Here is a 16,779-nt window from a genome sequence, read left to right on the forward strand (position 1 = left end):
CTCGAAGAATACACGAACAAAATTGCACAAACCAATCATTATAATCATTCTATTTTACAGCATATTATAGTGAATTGGGAACATCGACAAAATGATCTCAGTATGATTACAACAGTGACCTATAAATAAAAGACCGACGGTATTAGCTGAACTTAAATCTTTTCGGTTCCCCTTTAGATGAATTCCTTGTTCAGAAGAGAGAATAAATTGCCATGAAAAAAAAAGCTGGTGGTGGCTACCAAGTGGGACTAACAGATGGTCTGATTCTTGCAGGCATTCGTGCAGGCTGGTGAAAGTTGGTAGTTATGGGATGCTGGAAGGCAGGCTTTGGAGTAATTGACATCTTATTCAAAGAGTACTCGAGATCATCCCCATTGTCGAGGTCTAGATCGTCATGCTCTTCATAAATCCCTGCATTCTCAGGGAAATCAGGGGCATCAAGGTCATCAAATTCATACTCATCTTCGCTGTTGCAATTGCTGTAAGTCGTCTTTACCATGGACCAGAACTCGAAATTCGGCCGCATGAATCTTCAAAAAGAGAAGTAATAGTTCAGAGACAATATTTAGAAGAGGTATCTATATATTTAATAAATGAAATTTCAATAGAACCAACGATAGCAAATCTTGCCAAACAATATAACTACTATATTAATTATCATTAAAAGAATTTGAAAGGCTGTCATTATTAGGAGCCATATGTAATGTGACTCACATCAAAGGCTAAATCCAAGGAAATCAGAATCATTGTGATGCTTAAGTCCTCTAAATTTAGTATAAGAAGCTTGAAAATATTCTTGTACAGGATTCTGAAAATATAATCTACTAACAAGTAATTTAGATTTGAAATTTTTCCAAACAATTTTTGGTGTGAGGAATAAGGACAAACCTGTCAGACTCTTTTAGTAAATATGGATCAAATGGGAAGAACATGTCCAACCGCTCAATTCCTCCAAAAGCTTTTGAGAATTCAGACTCAAGTGAGTAGTCATAAAGGTAAGGGACTGATGTTTTAAACAACCGAGCAGCCTTTGCCTGTCTAAGAAACTCTTGCACAATAGAGGGCAAACAAACCTGCAATATGGTCAGGCAAAGAAGATCAGAACATTTATGATCCACAGAAGAATGTCACAGAAATTTGGCTTCATCTCTCAACCATCACCTTCAATTCAATGTAATGCATATTAACTGAGGGCCTGATTTGATGAGAGTCCCTCATTTCTGAAATATCAAGAACTATTATTCATGCAATGGAGATGAGTATCAGACTCATCAACCCCTCGCTTGGAACACTTAAAAAGGATCAAGTATGTTGTGTTTTCTTGCATTTCTCCTGATTCCCAAGAGGTTGGGTCCAATATTTTTCCGAGGCCCAAGCTCACCATGGAGTTTAGGATGGAAGACCAACCAAGTTTTTTGGGGCTGATGTTCATACAGCTCTTATATGCACATTTGACAATAAGGACTAAGGTTTTGTTGGTGATTACATTTTCATACTTGAGGGGCCTTAGAAGAGATTTGTGTTCCTTAAAGAGACATGTCGGAAATTTTCTCCGTTTCAATCTGTAATGGTATGTCTGTGGGTTCAACGTAAGACTCTCTTTATCTTCAAGTGTTGCAAATATATCAGCAGTTACAAATATTTAAATACTCCACTCCACAAGCATGATTAGCAATTTAAATACCCAACTTAAAGCAAATAAACATGAATTCCCACAAACCTTAAGAGGATCCAAGGTCGGGTGACACAAGATTGAACCCAGAGGCATATGAAAAAGCAGATGTTTGAGGTGAGGAACATCCAAGATTGATCTCATGCGAAAGCACAGGATGTACATTGCAGCCTACAGGGAAAAGAGTAAAATTCAACTAAATCATGTAGGAACATACATCATAGCATCTTATATCATCGTGATTTGCAGTTCAAAATACTCTGATACATAATAAGGCAACAACTACATAGTGAAAAGTGAAAACAAATGAGAACAAGCTGGTAACATGTAAACCACCATAATTAGTTATAATGTACATATAGTGTCACTTGCTATTGCTTTTGTTTATATTCCAAAAATGACGTGAATCACTTAGAAATTATTAAAATGCCCACAAAAGAACAAAGCATAGTTTAAACAAGGTTTATATCCTAATTCAATTTGATTAAAACAAATCACCATAACCATGGTTCTACCAAAGATATCTCAGTCAACTAATATTGCATTCAAGTGGAACCAGGCCACAATTTGCAAGCTGGGTTTGCACTGTAGAAAGGAAGAGAAAGATCTCAAGCCAAACCAAAAACTGCAGTTGAGGGATTCTTTCATTAATGCGGTTAAGGTATTACCACCACCTCTGAATAGGTCGTTTAGAGGTGGAGGAATCTGACAGACTGTTGATTGTTGACAAGCACAAACCAAAACTTTTAGAAGCCATATGAACTATAGTTGCCATAACAAGAAACAAGGGGGAGAAATCGTCTTTTCCTCCCAACAAAGACAGAAAAAGACAAAGCATTCATGCAGTTGTTTCCATCAAGGTATGTAATACCGTATCGTACCGGTGTTTCGAGGTTGACTCGGTATGATATGGTACCGGTGTACCGAGCAGTACACCAGGGCATACCGAGCAGTACACCCTGGTGTACCGAATAATTTTACATATTTTTCTTCATTACTGCAGCCTGTAGCACTGCTACAGTATTATACTGTAGTACTACAATAATACTACAGTATAATACTGTAGCACTGCAATAATACTACAATATAATACTGTAGCACTGTAACGGTACCGGACGATCCATATACCGGTATGCCATCGGCCCAATATGTACCGCCCATATCAGACGGTACCATTCGGTACTGCATACCATAGTTTCCATACACAAATATTTTATATCCTGGTAAGATGTCCGACTGTCAGTACAACCAAAGATGATGAGAACATAAGCTCATATTACATTCTCAGCATGCAAAATGACTAAGAATATGGGACATTTAAAGAGCCTCAAGTTCGAAATAGTTTATATCTTACCTGACATCCGGAATAAAAGACTCGATGAGCTTGAGGATTGATCTTTCCTTGATTATCTTGGAATTGGCAATATTCAAAACACCAATCAACTAATCTGAATCAGGATTCAAATAAGGACCGGCTTGGTTGATGAAATATATGGATAAAGATTTAGATGCAAGACATAGAAGGATTTTTCACAAACCTTTTAAGTATACTTGCAACCATGGAAGATGAAATAAACTTAGCCCGTGCCAGATAACTTGCAAGATATGCAACAGCCTTCATTCTACATTGAATAACCCCAAAAAAAATCATATAACACTTGTTTACTGAGAAAAAAAAACCAAAAAGAAACCTGGTAAATCAAAGAATTTCAATCTCTTATTGATTGGTATTAAGCTAAGCAATGAATACATTAATCAAGCAATTCCAACATAATTATGACTGCAAGAACATGTTAAGCCCAGAATAGCATACATGATATCCAGCTCACTAATGAATATAGAACCAATGTCAGATTTCAAAGCCCTCCTTGAGTAAAAGCTAAATTTTGAAAGCTACGATGTACATACACAACCAAATGGATTTGTCGAAACAGAAACAAAATAGCAAGTAATGCTATTTTCCATTTTCCTATTCAAGAAACATTAGAGTATCTTACAAATGCAGAAAAAAGTTCAAAGATCCTACCAGAGGAGTTCATATTCAGTTTTCTGAAACCAGTGACAAATATTTGACAAGCTTAGCAACATCAAAGAATCAAAAAGTATGAAACTGGACAATCCGTTAATTGACAACCAGTTAGACATTTTGTCCTAGAAATTATTGCAGAAGCCTGACCTCATAATCACAAGAAACTATCGCTAGCCCATGTGTATCTTCATTATAGCTCATAGGTTTTACGTAAAAATCAAACTGTGAGACACAAAAAATGAATGTACAGTCCTGGTCAAAATCTGGGAACATTAATAACAGTAAGATATTTAAAAATGTTCACAAAAAGAAAGTGAACAAGGCATGTGAACCATTTGAAGGGATAAGAATAGCAACTTTTGAGCCATTAAAAGTCACATGTCAAAAACAACATTATATGCACCATAAGGTCTGGCAAAATCATCATTGGTTTCCGTGTTATGCTCAATCACCAGGTCCACACTCCAACAACTTGAACGCGTTCTTGCAGATAATTTCTCAGTATAATCAATATGCCGAGTTGCTGACTCGAAATGCTCTCTCTCTCTCAGCGATTTAAAAAGGCGCTCGGGCGAGACGAGGCGAGGCAAGGCCCGAGCGCCTCGCTAATCTCCCAGGCGGCGCGCTTCAAACAGGCGTCGCCTGGGCGCTTCGGGCGAGCGCCTGGGTTAACCAAGGCGACCGAACCAGGATTTTAGGTCTGGTTCGGTCTCCGATGGTTAGTTGGTTCAATCGAACCAACTAAAATTGCTATAAGTGACAACCGAACCCTAACCCTCGCCGTTGTCGTTCCCGATCCCGTTCCCAATCCCGCTGCTCGCCGCTGTCGCTGTCGCTGCTCGCAAACACTGTCGCTGTCGCCGCTCACGCCTCCCGCTGCTCGCCGCTCCCGCTCTTGCTCCTGCTGCCGCTGCTCGCCGCTGTCGCTGCTCGCAAACGCTGCCGCTGTCGCCGCTCACGCCTCCCGCTGCTCGCCGCTATCACTGTCGCCGCTGCCTCCTTACACTCTGCTGCCGCTGTCGCTTCCTCTTTTCTCAGTCAGCAGGCTCAGCACCCCCTTACACTTCCTTCTTCTCCTTCTGTTAACAGTATATTGTATACTGTTAATATTGTTAGGTTTATTTGAAATTATTAATTTTTAATATTGTTAATAGATTTTCTTAATTTAATAACATATTTTAATTTTAAATTTTAAATAATTATATTTATTAATTATATTATATATTTTTATATTTTAGCGCCTCGCTTCGCTCAGCCGAGCGCCTTGGGCGTTTTTTGACCTTGACACCTTTTGGCCCCTAGCGCTTTTTAAATCACTGCTCTCTCTGCTCTCATCCTTTATAAAATGTTTGATAGTGTAAAGCCACAAACTTCACTCTAAGCGGAGTCACTAACAACACAAAAGAAACACTAGATGACAAGATATATGTTTGAAAAATGAACTATTCTACAACAATGTGTTATTATGTCTTCTCTACTGCTTATGGTTACTATAGACAATTCCAACCTCTAATTACAGACAAAAAGTTGTCCACTGGGTGTTCCCCGCTCATGGACTGGTAAGAGATTAAACTTTATCATCAAGTTTAACATTAAAACATCAGTAACTAGGAAAAACTCTGGTTTATTATGTTCAGTTTGAAGTTCCGAAATAACCTGGAATCTGGATCCTCATTCTTTGAAACAAAGATATCAGTCAGCAGAACAGCAAATTTCAGACCACAAATGTCAGGATCCAGGGAACACGCATAGAACATCAGGAACTGCACATATGAGCAACTGAGTGAAGCTTACCAGATAATAGACAAGAAACAATATTTCAAAAGCAAGAATGAACAGAAAACAAAACTACCTGAGCAAATTTTGACTTGTGAAGTTTTAACATAGCTCTTCGAAAAATCTCTGAAAGTGCTTCAAAAACCTGTTTAACCAAGATCAAGATGAGAGTAAAACGAAGGCAGTAACTTGCTGAAGTTTATCATGCATAGATCAGCAAACAGGTCACTGACAGTTACTTTATTCAAAGCATGTCACATAGAGAGCAAGCTTTGAGGCCAAGATTTATATTATATCTTACAATTTGGAAATAAACATCAGAAAGTGACCTTTGAGGCCATGGCAAGGTCACTTTTTAGCAAACGTGGTGTCAAGGTTCAAATCGTGGAATCTCTTTGCTTTCAAGAGTAAGATTTCATACATTGACCCTTCCTAGGCCACATGTTAGTGGAAGCCACAGGGACCGCTGGATCGCCTATTTTTCAATATGAAAATAACCATTTGCCATATTTAGAGGAAAGCGTGCTTCAAGATTTAAAAGCAGAGATATGTATTAAGAACTAGTAAGAAACTTACAGACTCTAGATTAAAACCTTGGAAAGACTTCTCAAAGTAGAACTTCAGATGTTTTCTGTGTGTTCTGCAATGAGAGATGCAGTTGTTATTATATAGAGAACTGAAGGCATAGGGTCGGGTGATCTCTGGTCCCCGTCGACACCCTTTGTCCAGCCGTTCCCCTTAAAAACCAAGGGCGCCCTTCTGTGGGCGACGACGCTAGACTCCAGATTTCTTAAAAGGCGAAGAACGCCGACGCTAGACTCCAAACTTTGCACGGCTCCCCGGGGCTCAGTGCGACAGCTAGTGACCTAAAAAAAATAAAATGCCATAACTATAAAAAGTTGAAGCTTTCCGGCCTGTGGGCAGCATCTTGTGTTAGTGTGAGGGCCCTCTCTAATTGCTGCTGCTGCTGAAGGACAGCTGGTAGCCAGTCTTTGTACCAGTTGTCTTTTCCTCCACTCCTCCTTTGGTATTCTTCCGTCTTTGCTGAGTGGATGCTGAGGAGGCACCGTAGTGTGACGCAGGCTTGTCGGGCGGCCTCCCTTTGAATAATTTTGAGCTCCTTTTCAACTGTTTCGAGATCTCGAAGGGAGATTCTTGTTCGGGATCCTGCCCCGAGCTTGGCGATCCCTTGTAGGTATTGTTCTGCCAGGTCGTCAGGAATTGGTTGAGGTAGGCTGCAGCTCTTGGGCTTGGTCTCGCTTGGACCTCCTTGGTAGCCTCCAACATTAGGATTGCTTGCTCGTCCGGCCATCCTGCGACTAGAATATTTATTAGTCTAGATAGGGAATCGGCGAGAATGTTACTGGTTCCTTCGATGTGCTCGAATTTCACTTCAACGCCGCATCCGGTTATATAGTCGACGAAGGCCATCCATCGGACCCTAGAAGGTTTGTTCTGGGCAGACTTGTTGAAGAAGCTTATGATGGCTTGACAGTCTGTCCTGATTATGACTTCCTCCTTGTCCAGAAAGTAGATCTTCAGGCTTTCCAAAGTTTTCATTACTGCATGCATTTCTGCATCAATAGTGGACTTGATGGGGTTGAATTTTCCACTTGCGTAGGCACAGATTTTCTCAGTATTTCGGGGGTCGTTCTTCATTTTCTTCCACTTGCAGATCCCCCCCCATCCTTCCATGCAGCCATCCGTCTCTAGAATGATAAAACATTCCTCTGGTGGTACTTCCAGGTCTGGAAGATTTTTAACCAAACTTTTGATCTTTCGGATCAGCTCCCAGTCTTGCTCGTTAAACCTCTTCTCACCAGTCGGGCTTGTTTTAGCATAGAGTGGTCCCAAGAGTTTTCCCATATTAGGGATATAATTACGGGCGTAATTTAGTATGCCTAGCCACGATCTTAGACCTTTCTTTGTGGTGAGATTTTCCTCTTGGTACTCTGTGATTCTTTTGATGATGTGGGGCTGTAGCTTAATTTTTGAGTTTCCCAAGATTGCCCCGAGGAATTCTATCTCTTTGACCGCCACCTTCATCTTTGATGGGCTTAGTACCAGGCCATGTTTCTGACAGATTTCCAACATTTGGGCCAGGTGCCTGGCGTGGTCTTTCTCGCTTTTCGAGAATACTAGAATATCGTCAATGTATATTGCGATAAATTCTCCCGTACCTTTGAAACATTCGTCCATTTTTCTCTGAAATACTGCGGGTGCGTTTTTTAATCCGAATGGCATTGCTAGCCATTCATATAGTCCGTCGGGAACCCAAAAGGTGGTCCACTCAATTGAGTCAGGATGCATGGCTACCTGGTGAAATCCTGATTTGAGGTCAAATTTTGAGTAAATTTTACTATTACTGACCTTTCGTAGGATGGTGTTTATCCCTGGTAGGCTATACTGGTCCTTTTCCGTGATGTCATTCAGCCTTTTGTAATTGAATACCATCCTTTCCTTGCCCTTTTTCTCTACTCCGGTGTCCGGGTCTACTGTTGTTCCGGAGTTGACTATTATGGCAGTTGTGCGATGTCTGCTCTTGCTTGGCCTTATTACTCCAATCTTTAGAAGGGCGCCTATGTGTTTAGAGAAAGCCTCCTTTGCTCGTGGTGTAAGATGCTTAAGGGGCTTGTCTTCTACTACGAAGTCTGGGTTTTTAATCTCTAGTTTGCATATAATTTTGTTCTTTTCCCAGTGTTTTAGGGGGTCTTCCCCTATGTATCCCTGGGCCTTTAGCTGATTCAGTAGGCCTCCGAACCTTTCTTTGATCAGGTTACTGCCTTGCTGAGCTGCGGAGAAGAGGACAGACTCCTGGATCTGGATATACTCATCCTCTTCAAGATCCAGTTCTTCTATTGCTGCTGATACTGGGACATAGGGTAGCGTATTGACTGTAGTAAGATTTTTGTAGAAAGTAACGGTGTTACCTTCTATCCTTACTCCTCCTTGCATGGCCCGTATGAAGTTGCACCCTATTATCATTTGGATATCGTCTCCCAGCTTCATTGTGAAAGCATATGTATAGGGGATCCTGAATGTGTTATCCCCTATAGTCATCTTGCCACCTTTTAGTTTTTTGTTGGCCGTTGTCTTGGATGTTATCCCGCTGAAATGTACAATGTAGGGATTTTCCTCCATTGCTGCTTTTGGTATGGAATTTTCATCTATGCAGCAGGTCGTGGCTCCTGTGTCTAATATGGCATTTATCTTAAAGGAGGGGATACTTGGGATTTCAATTCGTACCTCTAGGTTGAAGAGCATATTTTTTGCTTTTCTGGATCCTCCTGTTTCCTTTGTTTCTATAGATAAAGCCTTCTGTGTTTCTTCGGCCAGTAGGACGAACATTTCTTCATTTTCCTCCGCTTCTTTTGTCCTAAGCTTTTGCATTTCTTTTAGTAAATCAGCTTTCTCTAACCTTAGTCGATCAATTTCCATTGCCTCTCCTTCCAGCTGATCATACTTTTTCTTCCATTCGCATATCTCATGCTGTAACCGGAGGTTTTCTTGGGCAGTTGCTATGGCTTGTACTTGTATTTCTTCTAATTCCTTTGCTATGGCTTGTACTTGTACTTGAGAATACTAGATAGACTTAGTACCGGAGGTTTTCTTGGGCAGTTGCTATGTATTTCTTCTAATTCCTTGAGCTTCTTTAGGTCTTTCTGAAGATCCTAGGCTTAGATTTGATAATTTGGTGATCAAGTCTTCTGGAAGACTCTGAGTAGATTTACTAAAAGAAATGCAACCGGCCCAAGAAAACCATAGCAAAGGAATTAGAAGAAATACATAGCAACTGCCCAAGATAACCTCCGGTACTAAGTCTATCTAGTATTCTCAAGTACAAGTACAAGCCATAGCAAAGGAATTAGAAGAAATACAAGTACAAGCCATAGCAACTGCCCAAGAAAACCTCCGGTTACAGCATGAGATATGCGAATGGAAGAAAAAGTATGATCAGCTGGAAGGAGAGGCAATGGAAATTGATTGACTAAGGTTAGAGAAAGCTGATTTACTAAAAGAAATGCAAAAGCTTAGGACAAAAGAAGCGGACGAAAATGAAGAAATGTTCGTCCTACTGGCCGAAGAAACACAGAAGGCTTTATCTATAGAAACAAAGGAAACAGGAGGATCCAGAAAAGCCAAAAATATGCTCTTCAACCTAGAGGTACGAATTGAAATCCCAAGTATCCCCTCCTTTAAGATAAATGCCATATTAGACACAGGAGCCACGACCTGCTGCATAGATGAAAATTCCATACCAAAAGCAGCAATGGAGGAAAATCCCTACATTGTACATTTCAGCGGGATAACATCCAAGACAACGGCCAACAAAAAACTAAAAGGTGGCAAGATGACTATAGGGGATAACACATTCAGGATCAATGAAGCTGGGAGACGATATCCAAATGATAATAGGGTGCAACTTCATACGGGCCATGCAAGGAGGAGTAAGGATAGAAGGTAACACCGTTACTTTCTACAAAAATCTTACTACAGTCAATACGCTACCCTATGTCCCAGTATCAACAACAATAGAAGAACTGGATCTTGAAGAGGATGAGTATATCCAGATCCAGGAGTCTGTCCTCTTCTCCGCAGCTCAGCAAGGCAGTAACCTGATCAAAGAAAGGTTCGGAGGCCTACTGAATCAGCTAAAGGCCCAGGGATACATAGGGGAAGACCCCCTAAAACACTGGGAAAAGAACAAAATTATATGCAAACTAGAGATTAAAAACCTAGACTTCGTAGTAGAAGACAAGCCCCTTAAGCATCTTACACCACGAGCAAAGGAGGCTTTCTCTAAACACATAGGCGCCCTTCTAAAGATTGGAGTACTAAGGCCAAGCAAGAGCAGACATCGCACAACTGCCATAATAGTCAACTCCGGAACAACAGTAGACCCGGACACCGGAGTAGAGAAAAAGGGCAAGGAAAGGATGGTATTCAATTACAAAAGGCTGAATGACATCACGGAAAAGGACCAGTATAGCCTACCAGGGATAAACACCATCCTACGAAAGGTCAGTAATAGCAAAATTTACTCAAAATTTGACCTCAAATCAGGATTTCACCAGGTAGCCATGCATCCTGACTCAATTGAGTGGACCGCCTTTTGGGTTCCCGACGGACTATATGAATGGCTAGCAATGCCATTCGGATTAAAAAACGCACCCGCAGTATTTCAGAGAAAAATGGACGAATGTTTCAAAGGTACGGGAGAATTTATCGCAATATACATTGACGATATTCTAGTATTCTCGAAAAGCGAGAAAGACCACGCCAGGCACCTGGCCCAAATGTTGGAAATCTGTCAGAAACATGGCCTGGTACTAAGCCCATCAAAGATGAAGGTGGCGGTCAAAGAGATAGAATTCCTCGGGGCAATCTTGGGAAACTCAAAAATTAAGCTACAGCCCCACATCATCAAAAGAATCACAGAGTACCAAGAGGAAAATCTCACCACAAAGAAAGGTCTAAGATCGTGGCTAGGCATACTAAATTACGCCCGTAATTATATCCCTAATCTGGGAAAACTCCTGGGACCACTCTATGCCAAAACAAACCCGACTGGTGAGAAGAGGTTTAACGAGCAAGACTGGGAGCTGATCCGAAAGATCAAAAGTTTGGTTAAAAATCTTCCAGACCTGGAAGTACCACCAGAGGAATGTTTTATCATTCTAGAGACGGATGGCTGCATGGAAGGATGGGGGGAGATCTGCAAGTGGAAGAAAATGAAGAACGACCCCCGAAATACTGAGAAAATCTGTGCCTACGCAAGTGGAAAATTCAACCCCATCAAGTCCACTATTGATGCAGAAATGCATGCAGTAATGAAAACTTTGGAAAGCCTGAAGATCTACTTTCTGGATAAGGAGGAAGTCATAATCAGGACAGACCGTCAAGCCATCATAAGCTTCTTCAACAAGTCTGCCCAGAACAAACCTTCTAGGGTCCGATGGATGGCCTTCGTCGACTATATAACCGGATGCGGCGTTGAAGTGAAATTCGAGCACATCGAAGGAACCAGTAACATTCTCGCTGATTCCCTATCTAGACTAATAAATATTCTAGTCGCAGGATGGCCGGACGAGCAAGCAATCCTAATGTTGGAGGCTACCAAGGAGGTCCAAGCGAGACCAAGCCCAAGAGCTGCAGCCTACCTCAACCAATTCCTGACGACCTGGCAGAACAATACCTACAAGGGATCGCCAAGCTCAGGGCAGGATCCCGAACAGGAATCTCCCTTCGAGATCTCGAAACAGTTGAAAAGGAGCTCAAAATTATTCAAAGGGAGGCCGCCCGACAAGCCTGCGTCACACTACGGTGCCTCCTCGGCATCCACTCAGCAAAGACGGAAGAATACCAAAGGAGGAGTGGAGGAAAAGACAACTGGTACAAAGATTGGCTACCAGCTGTCCTTCAGCAGCAGCAGCAATTAGAGAGGGCCCTCACACTAACACAAGATGCTGCCCACAGGCTGGAAAGCTTCAACTTTTTATAGTTATGGCATTTTATTTTTTTTAGGTCACTAACTGTCGCACTGAGCCCCGGGGAGCCGTGCAAAGTTTGGAGTCTAGCGTCGGCGTTCTTCGCCTTTTAAGAAATCTGGAGTCTAGCGTCGGCGCCCACAGAAGGGCGCCCTTGGTTTTTAAGGGGAACGGCTGGACAAAGGGTGTCGACGGGGACCAGAGATCACCCGACCCTATGCCTTCAGTTCTCTATATAATAACAACTGCATCTCTCATTGCAGAACACACAGAAAACATCTGAAGTTCTACTTTGAGAAGTCTTTCCAAGGTTTTAATCCAGAGTCTGTAAGTTTCTTACTAGTTCTTAATACATATCTCTGCTTTTAAATCTTGAAGCACGCTTTCCTCTAAATATGGTATCACTAAATCATCAGTGTTTGAGATAGTCGTTCCTAATAATCTGTCTGGTCCTAAAACTGACGTTGAGTAAAATTCTTGCTTGAATGATAATTTCCTTTAAAAAATCCACGTGAGGATGCAAAATATGCAACATATACATCACAAGTGTGACCTCAGAATAGATTGATTTTACAGTTTGCCCAACACAAACTGGAATGCAGTCAACCTAGAAAAGCATCTCCATGTCATAGTAAAAGAGTATCACACATAAACAGTACTAAACATGTTAAGAGGTGTTGCAAGAATTTAATACTAACAGCAGCTTCTGTTCCGAGCAGTCTTTTCCTTGTTAGGTTGTTTACATAATGCTTAATAATCTAAACCTAGATGATCAAGTGATGAGAGCTAGTTTAATGCCACAAGCAAAGAAACAAGGAATACCATAATTTTGGCAAATGGTAAAATTTTACAGCATACGTCACTTAGGATATCTCAATTGAACTTGTTTTATATATTATGAACAGTTGCATATAAGAGGAAAAAAAAAGTAAATAATGTATAATTAGATACAATATATTATACTATATTAAACAAAATAACCAACAAACAACTCTTCTTTAGATGCTATATGGATCATACAAGAATTTGAGCATCTAAGCAGTTTAATGGATGGCCAACTTATGGTAACATCAACTCGTGTGTCTATTTCCACTCGGTAAACATATTTAGCTTATGTTGACCTTTTTTGAGTACCTAACCCAAGAACAAGTTGGATGTTTAATACTCAAGCCACAAAATCAACAACCAATACCTTTAAGAAAGAAAATATTGTTTTTCTTTCATATAAAAATCTGACTACGTACACTAAACATACACATTGAAAATAAAACCTAAGAGAATATTGGGAATTTCTCTAGGTCGATGCAATATCTTTAAAAACAATAGATGTTTGATGTAGAAGTTCACCTTTAATAAATGGCCATTCTCTGCCCGTGATTTGAGATGTTCACAGACTATCACCATCAGACCATCCAATTTGTCGGCAAAAGCATTGCCCTTTAAAACCCCATTTTCCATGGGAGGCTGAAAACCGTGATAGGCATCTCAGTCCCATTTTGAAGTCGGGAAAAAGTAATTAACAGATTTCATCAAGAACATTGTATGATTATATCCTACAATCCACTAAATATCATGTTAGTCAAAAACAAACCTTGACTCCAACTTCAGCATCAGTACGCATATTATCTTCCCATTCTTCAAGTTCCATCTCAAATATGCCCTTGTTATGCTCTTCCTGCAGAATATCCTCCCAGGTTATGTTTACCTGCAACACTAGGAAATTAGCACTTAAGGCTATAGATTTATTTGCAAACACAATCTCATCAAGAAACTAACAGGATTAGAACTTACATCCAAATCTGTAAGCAAATCCACCACCTTTGCCAACAATGTGCTTCCTAGGAATTCTCCAATCTCATCATTTTCCAGCCCAAGCATGCACTCCACATATAGTACAATCATCTGCATATGTTTGAACTTGATGAGTTGGTTCCAGATTTACCACAGGAAGTCAAAACTATTTTTGCATATTGCAAAGAAATCATACAAGAAACTTCCACGTCAACTTGAAGCAACCAGCAGTACAGGTGTAAGAGAAAAACACCTGATGTCTAAGCAAAATAATGTGTTTGCCATAGATGAGGCTTACCATCGTAAAAAATAAATAAAAGAATATTGATGTCTTTTTGAAGTTATATCACGCATAAAATGACCTCTACACTATCCAAAACAACAACATGATGGAATCCATCCCCTACAAATATCATAAGGTGTTTTCTTCAGAGCAGATATATGTCCATCCATACTTCTCATTCCTGATTCTTTCGAATCAACCGACTGACTCCATCTAGAAGTACCAATTACCTAAGCTGCATAAGTGAATTTTGTTTGTCATAATTCCACATATTGCACAAGATGCAATAATGAGGAAAAGCAAACTCACAAGAAAGAAATAATACCATGGCTACAGCCTTTCACCACTACACTGTTAGTGAAGAGAAAGAAAAGTTTGGGTATCTTCTGATGCACTATTTGGAGATAAACAGGAGAAATAGCTTTCAATTTTGGGAATGGAATTTGGAAGTAACATGTTCTCTATATTTCCGGAGAGAAACTACCAGAGGACTGGAGATGAGAAAGCTTTTTAGAAGAAAGTGTCTTAAATGTCTTCACAAGTTAATAGTTATAGATTATTTTAGGCCAATGACAATTTGATGATAAAGACTGCAGATATACATCCAAGTCTTATCCGAAAGAAAAGAAATGCTGACAAATATTTAGGTGATAGTGAACTGCACCAGAAGAATAAAGTCCAGATTGCTAGAATAAACTGAGGAAAAAGGAAAATTTTGATAAGAGATTAACAATAAGATATTCTATAGTCTCTATATAACAGAACGATTTTAGCCTACAGTCTCTGTACATCAGAATGATTTTCATTCACTAATCCAAAGAAGCATGTCAGGGAAAGATGGTTTTATTAATACAATTGCAGAAGTTCACAATCACCACTCCAAATCAATAAGCATGTTTCTAAGTCTGGTTTTAATAAGGAGGGTTAAAGGTTTAACAAACAGAAGCATCATAACTTACATCTTTGGGGTCTGTGCATCTAGGCATTCTTTTTTCAATTATGCTCTTCAGCTTCATTGGAGCAAGAGGTACTACATCAGTGATATAATGCAAAGCCATGTGAAGCTCACTATGAACCTCTTTCTTTCTTGTAATCCATCGTGATTGGCTGATGGACTCCCTTAGCCTTCGAGGTGGCAGAAAGTTGTTCACAAGCATACGTAAACAACCATCAAGAAACTTGTCAGGAACAGCAGCCTGGTGTCAGTGACCAAAAGAATTGCATAAGTAATGCACATTGAATAAAGCTAATAGTAAGAAATTATCCTCTTCATAAATATGCATACCAAGGAAGTGATCAATTCCAACAATGCATTCCTCGTGTCCAACCCATAGTTCCATAGGCACAAACCAAAAATCTGCCATATATATTGTAAGCAATTATGACTTAAGAAGCTAATGGAGCATACACAAACACACACAAACAGAGTGAGCCATGATTGTATTCTCCTAGGACATACATTGCTAATTAGAGAACCATGGTATACAATGTCTATTTTGGAGACAGCTCCTGATAGTGCCTTCAATGCCGTCTGCAGAATAGATTGAGAAAGAATGTCAGGTTTCTAAAATTTTCAGCACAGATCCCTAATTGTATATATGTATCATCACCAACCGCGAGTAAAGCCTCCTCGTCAGGACCCATTCTCTTTCCTGGATCCACAATGCTAAGCAGGTAGTCATACTGATCTCTATCACTCTGAGCTACCAAAACTGAAGCCTGGAAAAAAAATAAACATGATAATCACTCTCACTAAGAACTTCTAGAATGTAAATTAATATGTATAAGACAGATAGTACGACACAAATACAACTGCTCCTTCAATGAAGCTTAATCCATAAAAATAGTAACATGTGTCCATATTATATCGAGGAACATCACAAATTGACGTCAAATTGAGCTAGTCTAACACAGGCAAAAATAAATGTCTCATTTTAAGTGGATAACCATAGGTGCACTGCTGATTCTGTTGAAAGGTAAACTCTGTACAAGGGGTCAAGCTTCATGAACTTTCTCGTAATGGCCAATTCAGGATAAAAAATGACACTCATCCAATCGCTGTCATCATGCTTGTAGATTCTAAGCTGGCTCGCAATAAAAAGAAAAGCAGCGAAAGATGGCACAGCTTTAATGATTATTTGAGCTTCTTACCATCCTAACACCATCGAGGACATGTATAACAGAAGCAAAAGCTTCCGAGTCACTGAGGTAGCAATCCTCCACCTCAAAAATCGGCAGATCGTTGCTCGCCAATTCCACCCCCATCGTCACGCAACCAAGTTCAGCGAAGCCCCTTCCTCGGTAACTTTAGGCAGCAAGAACTGATTCAATCACCCAAAACCATACGATCATTGATCGTTTTAATTAGAATTCAAGAGATCAATAAGAACTAATTCAAGAACCCACTAAAAAAAAGGTCGTTTCCCACAAAATTAACAGAAAAGAGCGGTCACTTGAATCGAATCGAAGCTTTAATAAGACGAAGAAAAGAAGAAATATTGTACAAACAAAGAGAAAACGTTGGATTACGGCGTGTGCGGATGTGAATCGCTGCCGCGGCCCGTATCAACAGAAGTCTCGCGCTTCCTTAGTCGATCCGACTCAGTGGGCGCGCAGAGGAAGAGGCTACGGCGACTCGGAAGCGCGAGGAAAGGGGACGGCTGGAGTAAGGGGGTTAGGGTTCTTGAAGCTACCCGCACAGTGCCCGAATCGTAAAGCAAATTTAACAGAACATCTTACA

General features: G+C 40.3%; 1 protein-coding gene across 1 annotated transcript; it reads right to left on the bottom strand.

Moving 5' to 3' along the window:
• Positions 1 to 22: 22 nt before the first annotated feature.
• LOC135620440 (uncharacterized) lies at positions 23 to 16,761 on the bottom strand. Its single transcript, XM_065123367.1, has 16 exons — positions 16,569 to 16,761; positions 16,191 to 16,360; positions 15,654 to 15,758; positions 15,499 to 15,570; positions 15,325 to 15,396; positions 14,999 to 15,235; positions 13,757 to 13,867; positions 13,557 to 13,670; positions 13,313 to 13,429; positions 5,554 to 5,622; positions 5,358 to 5,464; positions 3,211 to 3,294; positions 3,027 to 3,120; positions 1,721 to 1,843; positions 889 to 1,073; positions 23 to 530 (listed from the first exon to the last, which is right to left on the bottom strand). Exons 2-16 carry the CDS (start codon positions 16,302 to 16,304, stop codon positions 236 to 238), a joined length of 1,899 nt encoding a protein of 632 aa, XP_064979439.1. The 5' UTR covers positions 16,305 to 16,360; positions 16,569 to 16,761; the 3' UTR covers positions 23 to 235.
• Positions 16,762 to 16,779: the final 18 nt, after the last annotated feature.

The sequence above is a fragment of the Musa acuminata genome, chromosome BXJ1-3 (assembly GCF_036884655.1).
Source record: "Musa acuminata AAA Group cultivar baxijiao chromosome BXJ1-3, Cavendish_Baxijiao_AAA, whole genome shotgun sequence".
In the NCBI taxonomy this organism is placed as follows: Eukaryota; Viridiplantae; Streptophyta; class Magnoliopsida; order Zingiberales; family Musaceae; genus Musa; species Musa acuminata.

What these genes read in the sequence shown, in the direction of transcription:
- LOC135620440 (XM_065123367.1), bottom strand. Translation starts at nt 16,304, where the DNA reads ATGGGGGTGGAATTGGCGAGCAACGATCTGCCGATTTTTGAGGTGGAG. An exon ending in ACGAGGAGGCTTTACTCGCG is followed by an intron (nt 15,571 to 15,653) that starts GTTGGTGATGAT and finishes TCTATTCTGCAG; the next exon opens with ACGGCATTGAAGGCACTATC. An exon ending in TGGAATTGATCACTTCCTTG is followed by an intron (nt 15,236 to 15,324) that starts GTATGCATATTT and finishes CACTGACACCAG; the next exon opens with GCTGCTGTTCCTGACAAGTT.